We start from the raw sequence: 20,275 nt of genomic DNA on the forward strand, positions 1-20,275 counted from the left end.
ATTAAAAATAAAATGTGAAAAATTATTTCATGCTGTACTTTTTCAGCTTGAAAATTACCTTAATTTCTCAATTTTGCATCATTTTCACAAAACCTGTTTTAGCTCAGAGGTATTTTTATACTGATTTCTAAGTCTTTATGGATTCAGTTAATGTATTTAAGATGCTGTCCACAATTTCTTCTAGCTCTACTGTTCTGTGGTGCAATGAACTGAATTGTCCTTTTAATCTAAAGAACCATTTTGTCTTTTTAAGTTTGAATAATACAGTTAGTTGTGTTTTCAGCTTGAGTTTATTATTTTTTTAAAGGTTATATCAGTGCTGTTTTTTAAAAAAAATATATTATTGTCACTCTCCATTGACTGACCCCTAGTGATAGAGCCCTTCCTGGTAACAAAGGACAGTTAAGCAAATTTATAGGACTACATATGTGTCATTTCATGCCAAAAATCTCTTGACTCTCCTGAGAAAAGGGTGCCATGGTTCACCATTAGTTCTCTGAAATCATGACTGGTCACTATAATGATCAGGCCACAGCAATTCAACTTAAGAATTTATTTTTCCAAATGGCAATAGTATGCTCATATAGTCAGTGATAATAATTGATAGCAATAGGCGTCTCCAAATGTCAATCCAGCCTTCTCCCTTCCATTTCTAATACTTTTTCAACTACATCTCATGAAAAAAAATTGTCTTTCTGATTCTATTTGGGATCAGTCCTGCTTAAGTGGGTGATGTGTTTTGTTGTTGTTGTTTTAGTTAATTTATTTATTTTTAGTTTTCAGCATTCACTTCCATACATTTTAAGTGTGTGTTTTATGTTTAACTGAAAGTGAGATGGTATAACCAGTTCCCAAAGTAGAACCTGATTCTCATTTAGTTCCTTGTAAAATGAGGTTGTTCTTTATATTGCTTCATTAATATTAGGTCCCTGAAAGTTCATATCATAAGCAGTATGGTGCCATTGTTCCAAGACAGTATGAAAAACACACTACCTTTGGGGGTCTGCTGACCTGAGTTTAAAAGGCCTAACTCTACTGTTTAGACTTTTTTTTAAACTGGCTGTTTGATTTTAGGGAAAGTCATAGAATCCTTGATTTGAAACTGGAAAGAATATCCCCTTAGAGGCTATTTATTGAGTGATCATTGTTATTCCCTACCATTCCCCATTTTATAGATGAACAGGCTGAGACACAGATAGGCAAAGTCAATTTTTTAGGGCCTTTGTTTTCTGATCTGTAAAATGAGCAGAACGGACAGGCTAACTCTGTAAATGGACTCAGAAGTGAACCAGTTTGAATAATAACTTTTTGATCATTTATGTTGCCATGTCATCATACAGCTCCTGGGTAGAAGTCCACTGTTTATGAAGAAAGGTGGTAGTCAGGAGTGTATTAGTAAAGCTATGATGGAGGCTCAGGAATGGCACTGGGAAAGTGGATGAGGCTTATGGCAAATTAATTCACGTTTGTCCCCTTTTTAAGTTGATAAGGAAGCCTTGTGTGCTGTGTAATGGACTGCTGTTTTCCTAAATGGGAATAGCTAAACTCAGTAAAGCTAAGAAATTATGACCTTCTGATTTTTGGATTACTGAAGTAATGGCATAGAGAGAGTGTTTTCCTTTCGAGATATCCCTTTTTTTCAAGTCATTCAGTGACTGTTAGCCTTTTTAGTTCTACTTTGATAAGTAAAACAGACTTTCAGTCCTTAATTCTCTCTGTATCTTGTGCTTTCTTGCACAAGACTTGCACTTTCTTAGGTATCTACTCCTAAAAACAAAACAAAACAATGAACCTCTTTTGCCACAGAAAAGTCCACAAGTCCGAAATAGTTTCAATAGTCTTCCTTTGGAAATTTTAGTCAACTGCCCCTTTAAGAGCAGTGATGCTACCCTGACAGACTTGTGTTTTGGAATGCCAACAACAGTCTTGCAGACATACATTGCTGCTGCTGCTGCTGCTACTGCTGCTACTGTGCTGTCGTGTCTCTGTGAGGGTTAACAACACTTCAGCTTGTTGTCTGGAACCGGTTCAGACTGGTTTTCTGGAAAGTGCTTTGTCTCTCAGACTGAATCCTGGGAAGGGTCATGTGGAGCCCAGTGATGTCATGGGATCAAAAACTGACTCAGCTTTTTTCATGTAGATATGTGTGTGATGCAGGTACAGGACAGTGGCAGAGTGAAATGCCCAAACCTATCCAGCCTAAAAGTTTCAATGACTCTGGAATTGCAGGGGTTAAGTATGATCCCAGAGGAGTTGAGCATTTCCTGTGCTCCGAATGTGCAAACGGGCCTCATTCATTAAAAGGGAGTAGAAAGTATCAACTTGAATACTATCACAATGGCAGTAGCTTAGTTTCTTGTGGAATAGACTGGACAGAAATTCAGAAGGAACTCTTTTCCTGCAAGACAAGGTAGTTCTTTTCCCCTTCACCTAAGATTTCTGATAACTGACAGCAAATGCAGGTGCTACAGACCCCACAGACAGACATTTCAGAGAAATTCAGGTCTAGGTTTCTTGTATTTTATTTGACTTTGAGACTGGAATGCAGAGAGAAGCTCTTTTCTTTTTGGTAAGCAGCCAACTTTGCTTTTTCATCTTTGAAGGTTTCTGGTTGTGCATTAGGTTGGTTTATAGTTGTATTCCCATACTTACTATTACTTATCAATTTCTCTTTGCCATAATGATATGGGTGACTAGGAGCCATGCCCAAGGTTTATAAGAAAGACCTTTTTGAAGGAAGTGAGGAATTTTATGATGTACTTCAGAGACTCCTTGTTTGGCTATAGCAACCCTTGTCATCATTATGGCTGGAGGAAACATTCAGAAAGACAACTTCAAAGAAACAAAAAATAAGTAAGATATATACTTTATTTCAGAAAATTTTGAACTTGTCTTCTCCCCTCTTCTAGAACTTCAGAATGACTGAGGAAGCATGCAGAACACGGAGTCAAAAGCGAGCACTTGAACGTGAAACAACTCTAAATGATGTGGATAGTAAAAAAATAAAGATGGAGAAAGGATTACTGGGATCAGACCACAAGACCGAAGGTGATTTGAAAATGAAGTCTGAGCCTGGAGTAGCCAAGGTCCAAGGATTACTAAAAGGAGGGGAAGTTAAGGCGACTATTAAGGTGGAAGTACAGACAAGTGATGAGCCAGTGGATATGAGTACCTCAAAAAGGTAGGTAGCAACTTGGTGAAAGTGTGCCAGCTGAAATTTTGAATCTTAAAAGCTGAACTAACAAGGTCTAGTACTTTACGTAGCGTTTTACCGTGCTGTTTAGTACCTTTTTTTTACATCACCTACATATTCCAGTTTCTCTCCTATCTCTCCTTTCCAGAGAGCCATCCCTATAATAATCTTTAAAAAGGAAGAAAAACAGTTTGGCAAAATTAAATTACGTTGAAAAAATTTCCGAAATTTCATGTTTCATACCTCCTCATAGTTTGGGAAGGGGGTATGTAGAGCACACCTTATTGTATCTTTTCTTTGGGACCAGGTGTAATCATTTTAATTTTACAGCATTCAGACTCTTGTTTTGTTCTTTCCATTTACCTTTTTGTAATCATTGTTTAGGTTGTTTTCTTGGTTCTGTTTATTCTACTTTGCATCAGTTCATAAATATCTTCTCTTGTTTCTCTATATTAGTCGTATTCATTGTTTATTAAGCATAGTAATATCCTATTGCATTCATATACCACAATTTGTTTAGCCATTCCCTTATCGGTGGGCATGTACTTTGTTTCCAGTTCTTTGCTATTGCCCAAAAAACATGCTGCTATAAATATTTTGATGTATATACAGCCTTTCTTTTTCTCATTTGAATCCTTTTTGGTACGTGCCTAGCAGTGGAATCCCTTAAGTTCGGAGATTTGGCTATTTAACTTTCTTTAAGTAGTTCTTACTTTCCAGAATAGTTGGATCAATCCACAGCTCTACCAGTAGTACAGTAGTGTGCTTGTCCTTTCCATAATCCCTCTGACTTTTACTATTCTTCCCCCTTGACCCCTTTTCTATCTTTGCCAGTTTTCTGGTTTTGACCTCAGCCCTCTGAGCTGTTTTGATTTTTGTTTTTCTTAATAGCTTGTTATTCTTCTTTGAGAATTGTTCATGTACTTTGACCTCTTATCTTTTGATACTGGCCTTTTGTCTTATTTCTTTTTCTTGTCTATATATCTTTGATATTAGGCCCTTGTTAGAGATATTTAACGCAGATTTTTCTCCCAAATGAACATGATATAAAAGCTAAAGACGTGGGTTAAAATTGTTTTTAAAGTGTGATGACAATAATTTGCAGAGATTTTTGCTAGGTTTGTCTTCCTTCAAAAGTCACGTGATAGCTGCATGCATATAAAATATAACTTGGTCTCCTAGCTGGTGAAAAATGTGAAAGGGTTTGAGGAACACCACTCTTTCACCTCTCAGAAAAAAAGAAGTGTTATTTGAAAGAACTTAACTCAAGTAAAATGGCAATACCACCTCAATAATTTACAGATTTAGCACTATGCCAATGCAATGCTTTATAGAGTCAGAAAAAATAATGGCAAATTTTATTTTGAGGAACAATAAAAATCTGGAATATCAAGGAAAACAATGATAAAAGTAGAAAGGAAGAGAGAATTATATATTTCTAAACCTCCCTCAAAACTGTTATTTTAAAGTAGTAATTATCAAAACTATTTAGTACTGGGAAAAAAATAGATAAATGGAACAGTCCAGTAAAAATACATTAAACACCAATTACATGTCAAGGCACTGTGCTAAACAGTAGGTACAAATATGAGAAAAGGTAGTCATTATTCTTCCCCCAAACCCTCCACTTCTCCAAACTTCCCATTATTGTCAAAGGCAACACTATTGTCCTAGGCTCACGTTCTAGGTATCATCCTCAACTTCTCGCCTTCTTTTATTCCACATATTCAATCTGATGCCAAGGCTTATCAATCTCACTTTTGCAGCATCTCGTAGCTGAGCCATCTCCAGTTGTCCTGATCTACACCTGATCACTGGATCCAGATGATTCTGGAGGAGAAAGTGAGGGTGGTGGCTTTGCACAGCCCTGCTTCACTTAAATCTAGTTTACTTGCAAGTCATGGCATTTATCTTTTTGATATTATGGTCCTCTTCGAGAGCAAAGGACAAACCATAAAAACTGTCGCATCTTTCATCTGTACTCCTCTCTTCTGATACTGCTACTACCTTGGTGTAGGCCCTCATCACTTCATGCCTGGATTCCCGCAGTGCCCTTTTGGCAAATCTGCCTGCCTGAAATTTTCTCTCCACTCCAGTTCATCCCCCATTGATTTTCCTAAAATTCAGGTCTAGCCCATACTACTGTCAGCTGCTGTCCTTCCTTCTCACTTTCCTCCACGTAATAAACTGGCTCCCTGTTACCTCCATGATAAAATATGATATTATCTTTTTGGTATTCGAAGCTCTTCATAACCTAGCCTCCCCCATCTTATTTGTCTGTCTGTCTGTCGTCCCCCCCCCCCCCCCCCCAAGTGTTAGACGTTACTCTTTACTATAGACTTTTTGATCCATTGACACTGGCCTTCCTTGAAGAAGACATTCTGTCTCTTGGCCCTGGACATCTTCTGGCTGTCCCCCATACTTGAAATGCTCTGTTTCCTCATCTTCACTTTCTAGTTTCCTCAGTTCCCTTCAAGCCCCCGTTAAAATCTGATCTTCTACAGGAAACTTTAATGTTTTCAAATTCTAGCGCCTTTCCTCCCAGTTGTTTTCTGTTTTTCCTATATAGCTTGTTTATACATATCTGCAAACTTTTGTCTTCCACATTAGATTGTGAGCTCCTTAAGGACAAGGACTGTTTTTGTTTGTTTTCCTGCCTCTTTTTGTATCCCTTGTATAGTTGCCTTATGTGCTTGGCACATAATAGATACTTAATAAATGTGGATTGATTAAGGAAAGAAGATGCTTTATCAATTGGTGAATTAAGGAAGTCCAGTGGGAGAGGTAGTACTTTGAGCTGAATCTTGAAGGTATTGATTCTAAAAGACAGAGATGAGAAGGGAGTGCATTATATGAATGCAGAGCAATATTCTGCAAATAGAGTCCACAATTTGGCAGGAAGGTGTAGTGTGTGAAAATAAATCTGGAAAGGTACATTGGCATCAAATGTGGAAGGGCTTAAATTCAAGGTTGAGTTTATATTTTATTCCAGAGGCACTAGGGAGCTATGAAACATAGGAATAATATGCTTGCTTGTATACATTAAGAGCTGTTTGGCACCTGTGAATGATGAATTGAAGATGGCCAAGACTAAAGGGAGTTTTATTACATTAGTTGAGGTAAGAGGTGATCAGAGCTTGAACTAGAGTGGTGGACATGTGAATTCAGAGAAGGAAGTAGTCATCAGAGATACTGTGGAGGCAGAATCAACAAAATGACAATGATTAGATATGTGGTTGAGTGGAGAGGGGAGCATTCAATGACTCTAGGTTGTGAATTTGGGTAAATAGGAATATGCCATAGTGAACTTACCAGAATAAGAAAGTTTTGCAGTGAGGCTGTTTTAGGGGAACATATGATCAGTTACAATTGGGACATAATGAGCTTAAGATAGTAATGATACATCCTCATGGAAATGTCCAGGAGGCAGTTGGTGCTGCAAGAATGGAGTACAGGAGCTGATTAGCAGAGTTCATAATTAAACCCATGGCAGTTGATGAGATAGCAGGGAAAAGAGAAACTGGAGAAATCCAGGTTATAGATGGGCACTATAACCAAAAAAGACTTTAAAAAAATTGATCAGAGATGTAGGATAGTCAGGAGAGTATAGTGTTATGAAAGTCAAAGATTTAGAGTACCTTTCAGTAGGGAGTAATCAACAATCCTGTGTCTTCTCAACACTGCTTACTGACCCTAGCATGGGACTTTAAGCTCCATATGGTGAGAATTCTCCTTAACTTGACTTTATCTGGTGTTTTATCTGGTTTTTTTCTTGCTTTGAAGGTACTAAGAACACTCTTTTTATTCTTAATATTCCTTTCAAGCCTCAGTTCATTCTAGGCCAGGGGTGAGGAATCTGTGGCCTTGAGGCCACATATGGCCCTCTAGGTCCTCAAGTGTGGACCTCCCTTAATAAAAGCATTTGCTCTGTAAAACTTGGACTTAGTCAAAAGGCCCCATGTAGTCTTGAGACCACAGTTTCCCCACCCCTGTTCTAGACTTTAAGCTTCTGATATCATTCTTATGGGACCTTACTAGTTCCCTCCCTTTGTTTCTGTTTTCAGTGCATGTCTTTTAAAAATCTGACTTCTTAATAAGTTTCCTTTGTAGCCACATGTATCTATGTATCTCTTTAGAACACTTCTCCTTTTCTTCATGTTTGAAGTCATTTGTATATTAGAATTGTGTTCTTGAGAACATAATATTTTTGAGCAAACTTCCCCTGTAGACTCATAGGTAATGGAAGTCTGGCTATCTCTTTAATGAACTGTTTGAAATCTGCCCTCCCAAACTATGTGTAAGACTTTGCCAAAATTCTCTTCTTCGTATTTCAGTAACTCTAATTTTGATTACTTTCTCCTCCCACTTAAATAATCTACTTTACTAGTCTTATTGATCAGAAGCAGATTCAAAATAATATTTACTTTGGTTACTTTCTCTGTGTTTTAAAAAATGTTATTGTTTTAATTAACAAACATCTGCCCCCTTCTCCTACCACAATATTTTCCTTACCTCATCCTGAAAAAAGAAAAAGAAAAACAAAACCTTTGCAGCAAATACAGTCAAAGCATTTCTACGTTGGCCATGTCCATAAACATGTCTTATTTTCCATGTCTTTTCTATCTCCATGACTCCTCTGTGAGGAGGTAGGCAGCATTTTAAATTATTCTTAGGGAATCAGAGTTGAAAATCTGGAATCAGAATTTATAAGTCTTTCAAAATTGTTAATTTTTACTATGTTGTTGTTGTAGCCTAAATTGTTCTTCTGGTTCTGCTTACCTCATTCTGCATCAGTTCAAAGTGAGGTTCAAGTGATACTTTCTTCTTCCTTGTTTTATATATAGTCTTCTACTTATACTCCCTGATTATGTGGGATAATAAGTAATATCTTGCCCATTCTTCTTCTTCCCTAATGTCATCTTCTCCTCCCCCCTTTCCTTTCTCCTTAGAATAAAACATTAAAAATGCGCCCCCGCCCCCAGGCCCTCCATCTTATTTGCCTTCGTCCCTGTCCCTGGCTAGTATCATAATTCTTAAGGGATGTTTGTGTCATTTCCCCACCTCCACTCCCCATTCCCCCATTAGAATGCAGGTGCATTTTAGTCTTTTCTGATTGCTTTCTTATATTTGCATTTTTATACTTCTGTTGACTCTTGTGTTTATATTTCAAAGTTTCTGCTCAGTACTGCTGGTTTTTGTTTTTTGGGGGGCATTAGCTTTTTGTTTTGTTTTGCCCTGTAGGATTATACTTAGTCTTGCTGGGTAAGTTATTCTTGGTTATAAGTCTTTAACTTTTGGAATATTGTATTCCTTGCTATCAGGCCCTTTGTGGTGGTAGTTGCTAAATCTTATGTGATTCCAATGTGATTCCTTGGTATCTAAATTCTTTCTGGAGGCTTGCACTATTTTTTTTTTTTTTGACCTAGAAGATTTGACATTGCTAGGAATCTTCATTTGGGTTTGTTTGGTTTTTTTCAGGAAGTAACTGGATTCTTTCTATTTTTACTTTGCTTTGTGGTTCTAAGAGATCTGGGAAGTTTTTCTTAATCTCTTCAAATATGATGTATAGGCTCTTTTGGGGGTTATGGTTTTCATGTAAGCCCGTGATTATTAAATTATCTCTCTGTTTTCCAGTTCACTTGTTTTTGATATATATGCTAATATTTTCTTCTATTTTTTCAGTTTTTGACTTTGTTTTTATAATCATGTTGTTTTACGGCACTTATACTATTCTGATTTTCAAGCAGTCTTTACTTGTGTAAGCTTTTGTACCTATTGTTCCAAATTGTCAATTCTCTCATTTCTTTTCTAGTTCTTTCTGCTATCAGTCTTATTTATAATATTTTTAAACTCTTTAACTCTTGCATCATTTCTTCTACAAATTCTTAACTGATCCACTATAGTTTTCCCCTTGATTTCTTGTTCACTACTCAGTCTAACATTTTACTTATTGTTAAAAACAGTTGTCTCTGCCTTCTAAAGGACGAATTTAAAAGTTAGGCAAGTTAAAAAAAAAATTCTCAACTCTTCTGAGACCAAAATTTGTCAATCAACAAGCATTTATTAAACATCTACTATGTACTAGACCAGTGCTTCTTAAACTGTGGGTTATTGACCTCACATGGGTCTGAAGGGGTGGAAAAAGTTTAAGAAGCCCTGTACTAGACACTATGCTAGATGCTGGGGATACTAAGCCAGAAATGAAAAAATTCTTGCCTTCAAGGAGTGGCACTTATATTCTACTGAGAGGGGAAGGAAAAAGAATGGAAAGGAACTAAATATTGATGTATATTTGAGCAAAAACATACCAGGTAATTTTGCAAGGAAAGGAGCTAATACTTGGGAAAATTGGCAGACTTCATGTTTTATTAATCAATAAGATACTTATGTGGATCTGTGACCTGTGACCTCATTATTTTGCTTGATACCTGCTCATCTACTCCCCCTCCCCCCCAAAAAAATCCCACAAAACAAATTCAGATTGATATCTATCCATGCCTATTCATCCTATTGGACTCTTGCCTATGACTTTCTTCCCCCAAGTTTTGGGCGGGGTGGTGGGAGGGGATCTCTCCTATGTGCATGAGACCATCCTCTTTTTTTTCCTGACCTTGAGAGGATACTAAGGACACTGGCATTCTGCTTATCATCTCTCACCCTTGCTAAGTGACACTAGCCCATTTTTTCTTCTTATACATTTCACTGATGAAATTTTTACTTGAAGTAAAAGTAAGTTCTTAAAGTTCCTCATTAGTTATATGTTAGAGCTTGCTCATACCCAGCGTGCACCTTTTTGGTGCCATCTGTGTGATATTTGCAGATTTTGGAGACCTGTATTCTATAACTTATACATAAAAGAACTCCTCTATTGACTATGCCTTTGTTTCTGGGAGACATTTGGGATCATTAAACAAGTTCTGCAGTTTATTAAAAGTAATTCAGTTCTTTTAGCCTTCCTCCTGTTCAACCTTAGGCCCAAATCATTGTCTATCTTCTGTCCCAGATATGTAGTACGTAAACTATTAATGACTTTATAATCTTCCTGTCGCAATTATCTTTACCCTGTTTTCCTAGATTTATAAATTCAACCCTATATTGTCTCCTGAGCTGCAGTCCAACATCACCAGCTGCCTATTTTGAATTTTATGGGCCACAGGAGCCTCAAACTCAGTATATCCTAAAGAGATTTCATTATCTTTTCTCATGTACTGATTGCTCCTCCAGATTTCCTATTTTTATTAAGAGTGCCACCATTCCTCCATTCACCCAAGTGAATTATCCCACATCTACGTCTTCCTAACTCCTTACTCTTCTCATGCCATTCTCATGCATTTAAGAAATTGTATTGATTACGTTATCACAGCATCTCTGAAATACAGCCCTTTCTCTTTACTCATGGAACTACCACCCAAGGGTAGATACTTATGACCTCTGATAGGTACTATTGCACTAACCTTTAAATTGGTCTCCCTGCCTTAAGTTTCTCCTCATTCTAATGTATCCTCTATGTAACTTACTTTTTAAATTTATTTTTAACATTCATTTAAAAAAAATTATTTCCAAATTCTCACTCCACTCTGCCCTTCCCTACCCAGTGAGAAGGCAAACAATTGTACATTTGAAGTCATGCAAAACATATTTCCACATTAATGTTACAAAAAAATAAAATAAAAAGCAAGAAATATAAAAAAATGGAAAAAATATGCTTCATTCTGCACTCTCTCAGGTGGCTAGTATTTTTTATGAGTTCTTTGGAATAGTCTTGAATCATATTGATCAGATTAGCTTAATTAAGTCTTTCATATTTGATCATTGTTACAATTTTGCTGTTATTGTGTGTGATGTTCTTCTGGTTCTGCTCTCTTCACTGTGTATCAGTTCATATACATATTCCCAGGTTTTTCTAAAACCCCTTGTCATTTCTTGTAGCACAACTTGTTCATTCATTCCCCAATTGATGGACATGCCCTTGATTTCCAGTTCTTTACCACCACAAAAGAGCTGCTCTACAGCAACTGTGCAGAATGCTAGAGCACATGGTCCTTTCCTTTTTATCGTTTTTGGCATGTGTACTTAGTAGCAGTATTGCTGGGTCAAAAGTATATGCACAGCTTTATAGCCCTTCAGGCATAGTTCCAACTTATTCTCCAGAATGCACAGGGTTCACAACTCTACCAGCAGTGCCTTCTTCTCCCTATTTTTCCACATCCCTTTAAGCACCTGTCATTTTTCTCTTGTGTCACGTTAGCCAGTCTGATAGATGTGAGGTAGCATTTCAGAGTTGTTTGAATTTGCATTTCTCTAATCAGTAGCTCCACAAATCTCCTAAAAGACGGGCCTGCCCGTGTTATTCAATCTCTTCCGAAATTTCTCCAGTGGCTTCCTTGTTGTTGCTGTTGTTGTTCACTTGTTTCAGCTGTGTCTGATTCTTCCTGACCCTGTTTAGGGTTTTCTTGACAAAGATAGTGTAGTGGTTGGCTATTTCTTTCTCCAGCCCATTTTACAGATGAGAAACCTGAGATAAACAACATTAAGTGATTGGCACAGGTTTACACAGAGTAAGTGTCTAAGGCCAGATTTGAACTCAGAAAGATGAATCTTCACAGCTACAGGCCTAGCACTCTGTCCGTTTCATCACCTAGCTGCCCAGTGGTTGTGTGTGTGTGTGTGTGTGTGTGTGTGTGTGTGTGTGTATTATATATATTTAACTTGATTTGTGTTTCTCACAGTAATAATTCTATATAGCTTTTATATACCACTTGGAGGTTTGCAAAGTGCTTTAAAAATATTACATCATTTTATCCTCAGGACAACCAAGGGAGGTAGGTGCTCTGAGTATCATCCCCATTTTGCAAATGAGAAAACTGAGACTGAAGGAGGTTAAATGATTTGCTAAAGTCACACAGCTAGTCTGTATCTGAGGCTGGAAGTGAACTCAGGTCTTCCCACCTCCAAGTTCAGTACTCTATCCTGGCATTGTGTGCGGAATGCTGGAGTGCACACTCCTTGAAAGCAGAACGCCTGACATACATTTAATGTTGATGCCTAATACATGCTTGCTTGCTTGACTCCTGGCTTATTTCTCATGTGAATTACTGGACATATTAATCAGTGGTCTCAAATGTTGGGCCCACCACGTGTCAGGAATTGTGCTAAGGAGTGAAGATACAAAGACAGAAGCATCCATCTCTGCCTTTTAGGAGTTTACATTGCTTCTTAAATCTTTGTGATTAAATCCATGGGAGTAAATGAGATTAAGGAGAGATTGAGGAAGAAATAATTTAAACAGTATATTAAAGCATGGATAGGAACTTCAGGGGCCAAAGTTGTTTTGTACATTTCAAGAGTTAGGTGTAAGTAAAGTGGAGAAGGACTAGACATGTAAGAGAGACAGTAGTCCAGCTTTTTTTGAAACTTAGCATAACCAAACCCAAGGCAAGCCCCACACTTGAAACTGGATTCTTAATTTGGCTTATATTTACCCTTTGAATTTGCAAACTTGGGTACAGCACAGAAAAATTAAGCACATTAAGCTGTCTAACAACAAGTGGTCTGAAACTCCCCTGAAAGAGATTTGAAATGCTCTTAGATCAGAGTGGCCCCTTTTTCCCTTTGGTTAACTTGAACTTTGTGCATTTGTTTAGAATTTTGCTTTTCAATGTGCTTTGCACACACTAAATTATAAGACTTTTAAACCGTTTTAATAATGTCAGCTAGTTAGCCTTCATCTTTTTGTTTGTTTAACTTCAGAATTTCAAGGATCTATGATTTGACTTTAGCAAGAAGTATTCATGATGGTTAGGGCCAAGAGAATTTACTAACCTCTGACAATGAACCCCTCTGAATTTAACTGGCCTATTCCTCTCATAACGCAGGTGACAGCCAGTGCCAGTCCAGTATTCAAAACCCTTCCACCTTGTTAGATTTATAGTTTGTGATATATTGACATACACTTCAAAATCCCAGGATCACCTCCATAGCATAAGGAAACAACAGAGTTGGATTTTAGTGAAAGATCATTAGTTGAAAACAGTGGACAATTAAATATTTGTAATGAGAAAACTTTTGTGAACCTTTCTCTAAATATTAGTAACTCGCCTTTAGTGAAAAAGCACATGAGATTTAAAAGTCCTCTACATTAATTATCTTATAGGTTGTAGGAGATAGATAGAACCTTATAGATCATCCAGTTCTAAGCCTTCTTTTTACAACTAGCGGAACAAAAGTCCAGAAAATTTAAATGTATTAAACAAGGGCACACAGCTATATATAGTTGATGTAAGATTTGAAATGCAAACTCAGGTCTCCTTTATGCTTTGTCTAGAGTTCTTTGCCATTCACCACATTTTCTGCCAGACTTAGTATTTCATTTGGTCTTCAAAACCCTATGAGGTACACAAGTCAGAGGTTATTAGCTACATTGTACGTAAGGGAAAGGGGCAGCGAGATGGTACAGTGAGTAGAGGTTCAGGCCTGGAGTCAGGAAGACCTGAATTCAAATCCCTTTTCAGACACTTACTAGCTGTGTGATCCTGGGCAAGTCATTTAGCTCTGTTTGCCTGTTTCCTTATCTGGAAAATGAGCTGGAGAAGGAAATGGCAAACCACATCTTTGCCAGCAAAACCCCAAATGGGATCAGGAAGAGTCAGGCACAACTGAAACGACTGAACAATAACACATACAGGAAAACTGAATCTCATAGTGACTGGCTCCAGATCACAAGACAAGACTGTCTCCCAGTCCAGTACTCATTATCTTTCTACTACACTACATTTCACTCTTAGGTTCAAAGCAAGAATGCACCTAGTCACCTAGTTTACCGTTGTTAGATGTTGTATATTTATAGTTAGCCAGTACTTTTCCTGTACTTATGAACACACATATGCACACAATAATTGCCTCTTGTTTTAGAGTGTATGTTATTGACTGTTGGCATCATTCTAGATAAGATCAAGCCTTTAATACAATCTAAAACTATAAATACTTTCTGCTTTTTTCTGTTAAAAATTAATAGTTTTTGGCATCTAGTATAGAATTCTGACTTAGAACCTCTTTTGAGGGACAGGGTTCTATTAAATTTCTGATATTGTTGCATTATCAGTTTATAAATGTAAGTCCTCATAAGTCAATGTGTAATTTTTGTGGGCAGATTAAATTGAATTGTATTTTACCACAATTTAGCTTAGCTTAAACCAGTTTGACATTGCCCATTTTTGAAATAATCCTGTACAGTGTTTACTGTTTCTTCCAAAGTTGCTGATCAATTACTATGAATGGAAATGAAGGAGTTGCTAATTACCTGCTTAGTTTTTTAAAGTTTATTGTATAGATTGGAGCATTTTCTGAGTCAGCTCAGAGCCAGAAACAAAGATCTTCATTTTTTGCCACCCAAGTTACTCACAGTTTTTCCAATTTAATCTCTGCTATTTTATTTTAAGAAATAGATTAGGTTAAAAATAGTTTAGTTTTCTTTTGGCATTAGTGAATGTAATTGAGGAAAAAAATTTTGTCCTTTTTTAGTTATGAATAGAGTTTATTTGAAACAAAACCATAGCTTATCATTCATATATCCTCCCCACTATTTAAAACTTTTGGATAATTGGATAGTGTTTGAGGAACCATAGTGGATTAGGTGAAAGTTCCCAGATCCTTCTAAGATTTTTGTTCTGTAAGTTTTAATAATAACATCATGTTGAATCAAATAAATAGATTTCATATTCAGCAAAAATAAAAAATAAAAATGAAAGTTTCTTTCCTATGGAATTAATTGATTAGAGATCTGGTATTCTAACAGTCTAAGGACTCAGATTCCAGTCCAGGTGACCAGTTAAGTAGCTGAGGCAAATTGCTTAATTTGTCTCGGTATTTCTTAGTTTTCCTATTTTTGTGGAATTAATGAATGAGTCTACAATGGAGATAAAAGTTCTTGTGCTTATTTCAAAGGATTGTTGTGAAGATTAAATGAGATAACATATACAAAGCATTTTTTACCTTGTAAAATGGTATTGTAGAAGGGCCACATGCTAGGTAAAAAGCTGCTTCTAAGACCCCCTCTCCTCCAGCTCCCCAATAGCTACACACACACACACACGCACACACATGCACGCATGTATGCACACACACAACTTAGCTCTGTTGCTTTTAAAAATGAAGAATGTGGAGGTCAGTGTATACAATTGATATGCCTATATCTCCCACGCCCCATACACACATTTAAAAAATAATTCTCAGCCTATAGGCTGAGAAATCCTATCAAGAATATATTAGAATCATGTCCAAATTAAGAATCAGTAGTCTGTCAATGCATGATAAGGGGAGCCCTGGGACTTGAAATCTAGAAGACCTGAGTTCATATCTGCCTCAAACATTTAGCATCTATGTGACTTGGACAAGTCACTTTAACCTGTTTGCCTCAGTTTCCTCATTTGTAAAATGGAGATAATAATAGCACCTACCTCCCAGGGTTGTTGAGGATCAAGATTTTCCCTGCTTTTCTGGTTCTGGAAGGTTAACATTATACTAGCTATTATATCTCTTTGCCCTTCTATCTCCTTTGTCAAATACCTTCTGATCTATAAACAGCTTTTTAAAAGTACTAAGAATGTTTCCTATTTAAAAGGCACTGTGAAGGTATTGCTTTTGGAATGTGAATACTTAATCACATAACTGTTTTTTAGATTTTCCTGGAAGGGGACAGAGTACCTATATTTACGATGAAAACCTTAAACATTCTACTACTAGAGACAGAACTGGCCTCCTATTTAGGATGGTAGGAGATGATGTCTTGATTTGATGGTGCAAATCTTTTTTTTCCCCCTTTTTTAGAGTCATTGAATGTCAGAGTAGGAACAGGTAAGAGATTGTATAGTTCAACTCTGCCATACCCTCATTTTACAGAGGAGGAAATTGGGACCAACACAGAAGTGATTTGCCCAGAGTCACACAGAATATTGTGCTCCTTTTTCACAAATACTTGTATGATTGATTACTTTCCCTAAAGTAAGAGTAGTTTGTTAAGTGGCCTTTCCATATGGCAGTATGCTGTATATTTACTCTCTAGGGATTTGTGTTTCTGAGATGCAGTGTAGTATAGTGCATAGGACCCTCTCAGTCAAGAAAACTTAGATTCAGATACCACTTCAAATGCTTTTTAGTTGAATTACCCAAGATAAGTGACTTAACCTCTCTGTACTTTAGTTTCCTCATCTATAAAATGAAGGAGTTGGTTTCCAGCTCCAAATCTGATCAAAATGCCTTTAAATCTCTTGTAGGTGATAAGAAATTGTCCTGGTGAACTATATAGTTGACAAATCTAGAATCTAAGAATTTGCACCTTTGTTTTATGGCATATACCTCATTGTAATGTCATAACAAATGATATTAAATTAGTAAACATTTAGAAACTACCTACTTACGTGCTAGGTACTGTGCTCTGGGTTACAAATATGAAAAAAACAAGACAATCCCTAAACTCAAGGAGCTTGCCATCTAGTGGGGGGAAGACAACATACAAAAAAACCAAACAAACTGAAAAGCTGGGTGGTAAGGAGAGGAGAAGGTGGCAAAGTCTAAGAAGTCTCATGGTAATGCAACAGGGTAAGGCATGAGGAAATGTCTCAGCTGGGCTCTCTCCTTAAATGATAGTTTTGGAATTTGTGGCACTACCCTCCAATAAGAGAGGCAGAGCATAGTGATGAGGTTGAGTACCAATACAGATGACATCTAATAGGATGAAGAGGTTATCCCAATAATGAAGTTCGTGGAGCATGGTGGAAAAAGTCATTCCAGTAATGAAGGACAGGCAGTGAAATAGAATGCCTTATATTATACAAGGAACAGCAAGGAGACCGGTCACTGGATTATAGAGTATTTGGATTATGTGCCATACACTATGCTAAGCATTGGGACTTTATATAAAGAAAGGCAAATATAGAAAAACATTGCTTTATTGTTTATTCTACCTTTGTGGTCTTTGACCTGTATGTTGCATTTTTTATTTTGTTGTATATTTGTATTGCTGCCATTCCACAGTACAAGTCTGGGGGATCAGTTTTATTGCCTCTGAAAAGATAATATTTTAACTAAGGAGAAAATGAGATGTATTGAACAAGATGAACTCTTATGTCTTTTCCCAGTTTTAATATTATAATATTCTAGGATTCCTTTTGGCTCTAATATTGTGTTACAGTGTTTAACACACTCATTAGATTTAATATCAAAAGAGGCTTCCACAACCTTTATTTTCTGATTCCTTCTCCTTTCCTTATATCTTCTTTGAACTTTAGCCACTAGAGGGTGATGTAATTCCACAGTCTTGAACCAAATTTATTCTTAGAAGTGCAGAGGGAAATAGCAATTTTATGTATTTTAATTGTAAAACGATCATAATTAGATAGTTTAAGAGTAAGATATTAGTAAAATTTGGTAAATTTTAAAATATTATCACTATTGTGATACAGCTATTGATGCTTCAGTGAGTGATTGCACCTGATTTTTGTATGTCTAGCTAATATAGATTTTGTAGACCTTTCACCTACAAATACTTCCACAGTTCTGTCCTTTTATTTCTCTTCTTTTTGGTTATCATGAGGAAAAGATCCTGGTTATGATTAGAGTTAAAAGACTGTGGAACACAAAATATGGAAAGTCAGAGCTAGAAGGGATTTAAAGAACTTTTATTCCATACTCCTTGCCCTGTTACCAAAGACCACTGTAATCTAGTCATAATCTGTTGTACTTACCTCCCGTAGTTCTAGGCTGTGCTCATTTAAGTCAATTCAGCTTCCAGTTTCTCATGGAAACTTTACCCTAAATGTCCCAAACCTCATTCCCTCTTCAACTCCTCTAGTATTATTCACTCATTTGGACATTTAGCACATTTGTGCATTTACCCTATCTTACCTGGCATTTGGTGGCAGAAATACGTTCTTGTAACCTTGACTAACAAAGTATTTAAAGATTAACTCTCACAGACCAGTACTATATTTATTCACTCACCCTCACCTAATATCTTTTGGAAAGATGTTGTGACTAAGTACTAGAGTGTTCGAATTGAAGTCGGGAGGGCCTGGGTTTGACATTTACCTCTGACACTTAATAGACATGGGACTTTTGGCAAGTCACTTATTCTCTCTCAAGTGTTGATTTTAATGTATTTTAACTGTGTATTTAAAATATTTAATGTGGAAAATGGCAATAGTAATGGTCAACAGTCAACAAGCATTATTAATTTACAAGAAGTCTGCAAGCATTTTTTAGGTGCCTAATGTGTTGCTGGTGCTGCGTTAAGCTCTGGAATACAAAGAAAGGCAGAAAGACAGTACTTACCCTCAAGAAGTTTACCATCTGATGGGGAAACAACAGGCAAAAACTGTGTAAACAAGAAATGAACAGAGTAATTTGGACATAATCTCAAAAAGAAGACATTTGTATTAAGAAGAGATCAGCAAAAGATGCTTGCTGAAGATGGGATTTTCATTGAGACTTGAAGAAAGCCAGGAAGGAAAGCATTTTAGGTATAGGGGAAAGGCAGTGAAAATGCACCCTCTGGAGATAGAATGTCTTGTTTAAGGAACAGCAAGGAGACCAGAGTCACTGGATTGTAGAGTGTGTGGATTCAGCTTTTACTGTGAGCCAAGCATCAGACTAAGCACTGGGAATACAAAGAAAAGCAAGAACACAATTCTGCCTTCAAGGAGCTTGTTCTCTTGTGTGATATTAAGCAGCTCCTATGTTGCAGGGTCTGTGCTAAGCATTTAACAAATATATTATTTGATCCTAACAAAAGTTCTGGGAAGTAGGTACTGTTATGATCCTTATTTTATAGTTGAAAAAACTGAAGGGGACAGGCTAAGTGACTTGCCCGGGATTATACAGCTTGTAAATGTCTGAGGCCAGATCTGAATCCAGGTGTTCCTGACAAGACAAATGAAATAGAAGCTAATTTCAGAGGAAAGGCAATAATATGAAGAGAGGGAGAGAGTGGGGAAAAGCCTCCTGTAAAAGGAGGAGTTTGATCTGAGCCTTGAAGCCAGGGAAGGCTGGAGATTAGAGATGAAGAAGGATAGCTGTCCAGTAGTGAGGGACATAATGCAGAACTATGGAGTCATGAGATTAGAGTTTCATATGTGAGGAACAGCAAGAAGGCCAGTGACACTGGACCATAAGAATGTGTTAGAAGACTAAAGAGGCAGAAATTGACCAGGTGCTTAAAGGCTTGAAATATTCAACAGAAGATCTTATTATTTGTTTCAGGTAGTAATAAAGAGCCACTAGGATTTATAAAATAGAAAAGTGAGATCATCAAACTACTTTGGTTTGGAAGGTCATTTTGACAGCTAAGTAGAGAACTGATTGGAGTGAGGAGAGCATTGAGGCTGGGAGGATACCAGCTGACTGTTGTAATAGTCCACAAGTGAGGTGATGAGGGACGTGCACTGGGGTGACAACTGTATGAATGAAGAGAAGTTTTGAAGGTAGAATCTATAGGACTGGACAAGAGATTGGATATGTGAGGTTAGTGATATTTAAATCTAGGAATCTGCCTGAGATGATAATTGAACTGATAGCAGTGACGAGATCACTAAGTTGATATTATAGGTGGAGAAGAGAGTCCTGGATAGACCCTTGGGGGGGAAACCCATGGTGAAGGGGACATGATCTGGAGGAAGATCAGCAAAAGAGTCAAAGATGGTAGTGATTATATATTTAGGAGACAAACTGGAAATCAGCAGTGTCATGAAAACCCAGAAAGGAGAGAATATTAGCAGGGGATGATCAACAGTGTCAAAGACTACAGAAAGTTCAAAAAAGGACTTAAACTGAGAAAAGGGCCATTAGATTTGTTAATATGTGAGTTTAGTTGAGTAATGTCAGAAGTTAGATTACAGAGGGTTTAAAAGAGAGTGAGAGGAGAGGAAATGGAGTTACTGCATATAGATGATTCTCTCAAGCAGTTTAACCACAAAAGAGAAGAGAAATATAAGACAGCAGGGATGGTGGAATCAAGTATAGGTTCTTTTTTTTTTTTTTAAGAGGATGATGGAGCCATTATGACTTGTTTGCAGGCAGTAGGGAAATAGC

General features: G+C 37.0%; 1 protein-coding gene across 17 annotated transcripts in view; it reads left to right on the forward strand.

Annotated features, from left to right (window-relative positions):
- GATAD2A (GATA zinc finger domain containing 2A) overlaps positions 1-20,275 on the forward strand; it is a 245,934-nt gene that overhangs the window by 149,480 nt on the left and 76,179 nt on the right. For all 17 annotated transcript variants that reach the window (XM_072601130.1, XM_072601117.1, XM_072601121.1 and 14 more), the window contains one exon: positions 2,910-3,181. In XM_072601130.1, coding sequence (XP_072457231.1) covers positions 2,919-3,181 — 263 coding nt within the window. In that variant the 5' untranslated portion in view covers positions 2,910-2,918. The remainder of the gene's footprint in view (positions 1-2,909; positions 3,182-20,275) is intronic.

The sequence above is a fragment of the Notamacropus eugenii genome, chromosome 4 (assembly GCF_028372415.1).
Source record: "Notamacropus eugenii isolate mMacEug1 chromosome 4, mMacEug1.pri_v2, whole genome shotgun sequence".
In the NCBI taxonomy this organism is placed as follows: domain Eukaryota; kingdom Metazoa; phylum Chordata; class Mammalia; order Diprotodontia; family Macropodidae; genus Notamacropus; species Notamacropus eugenii.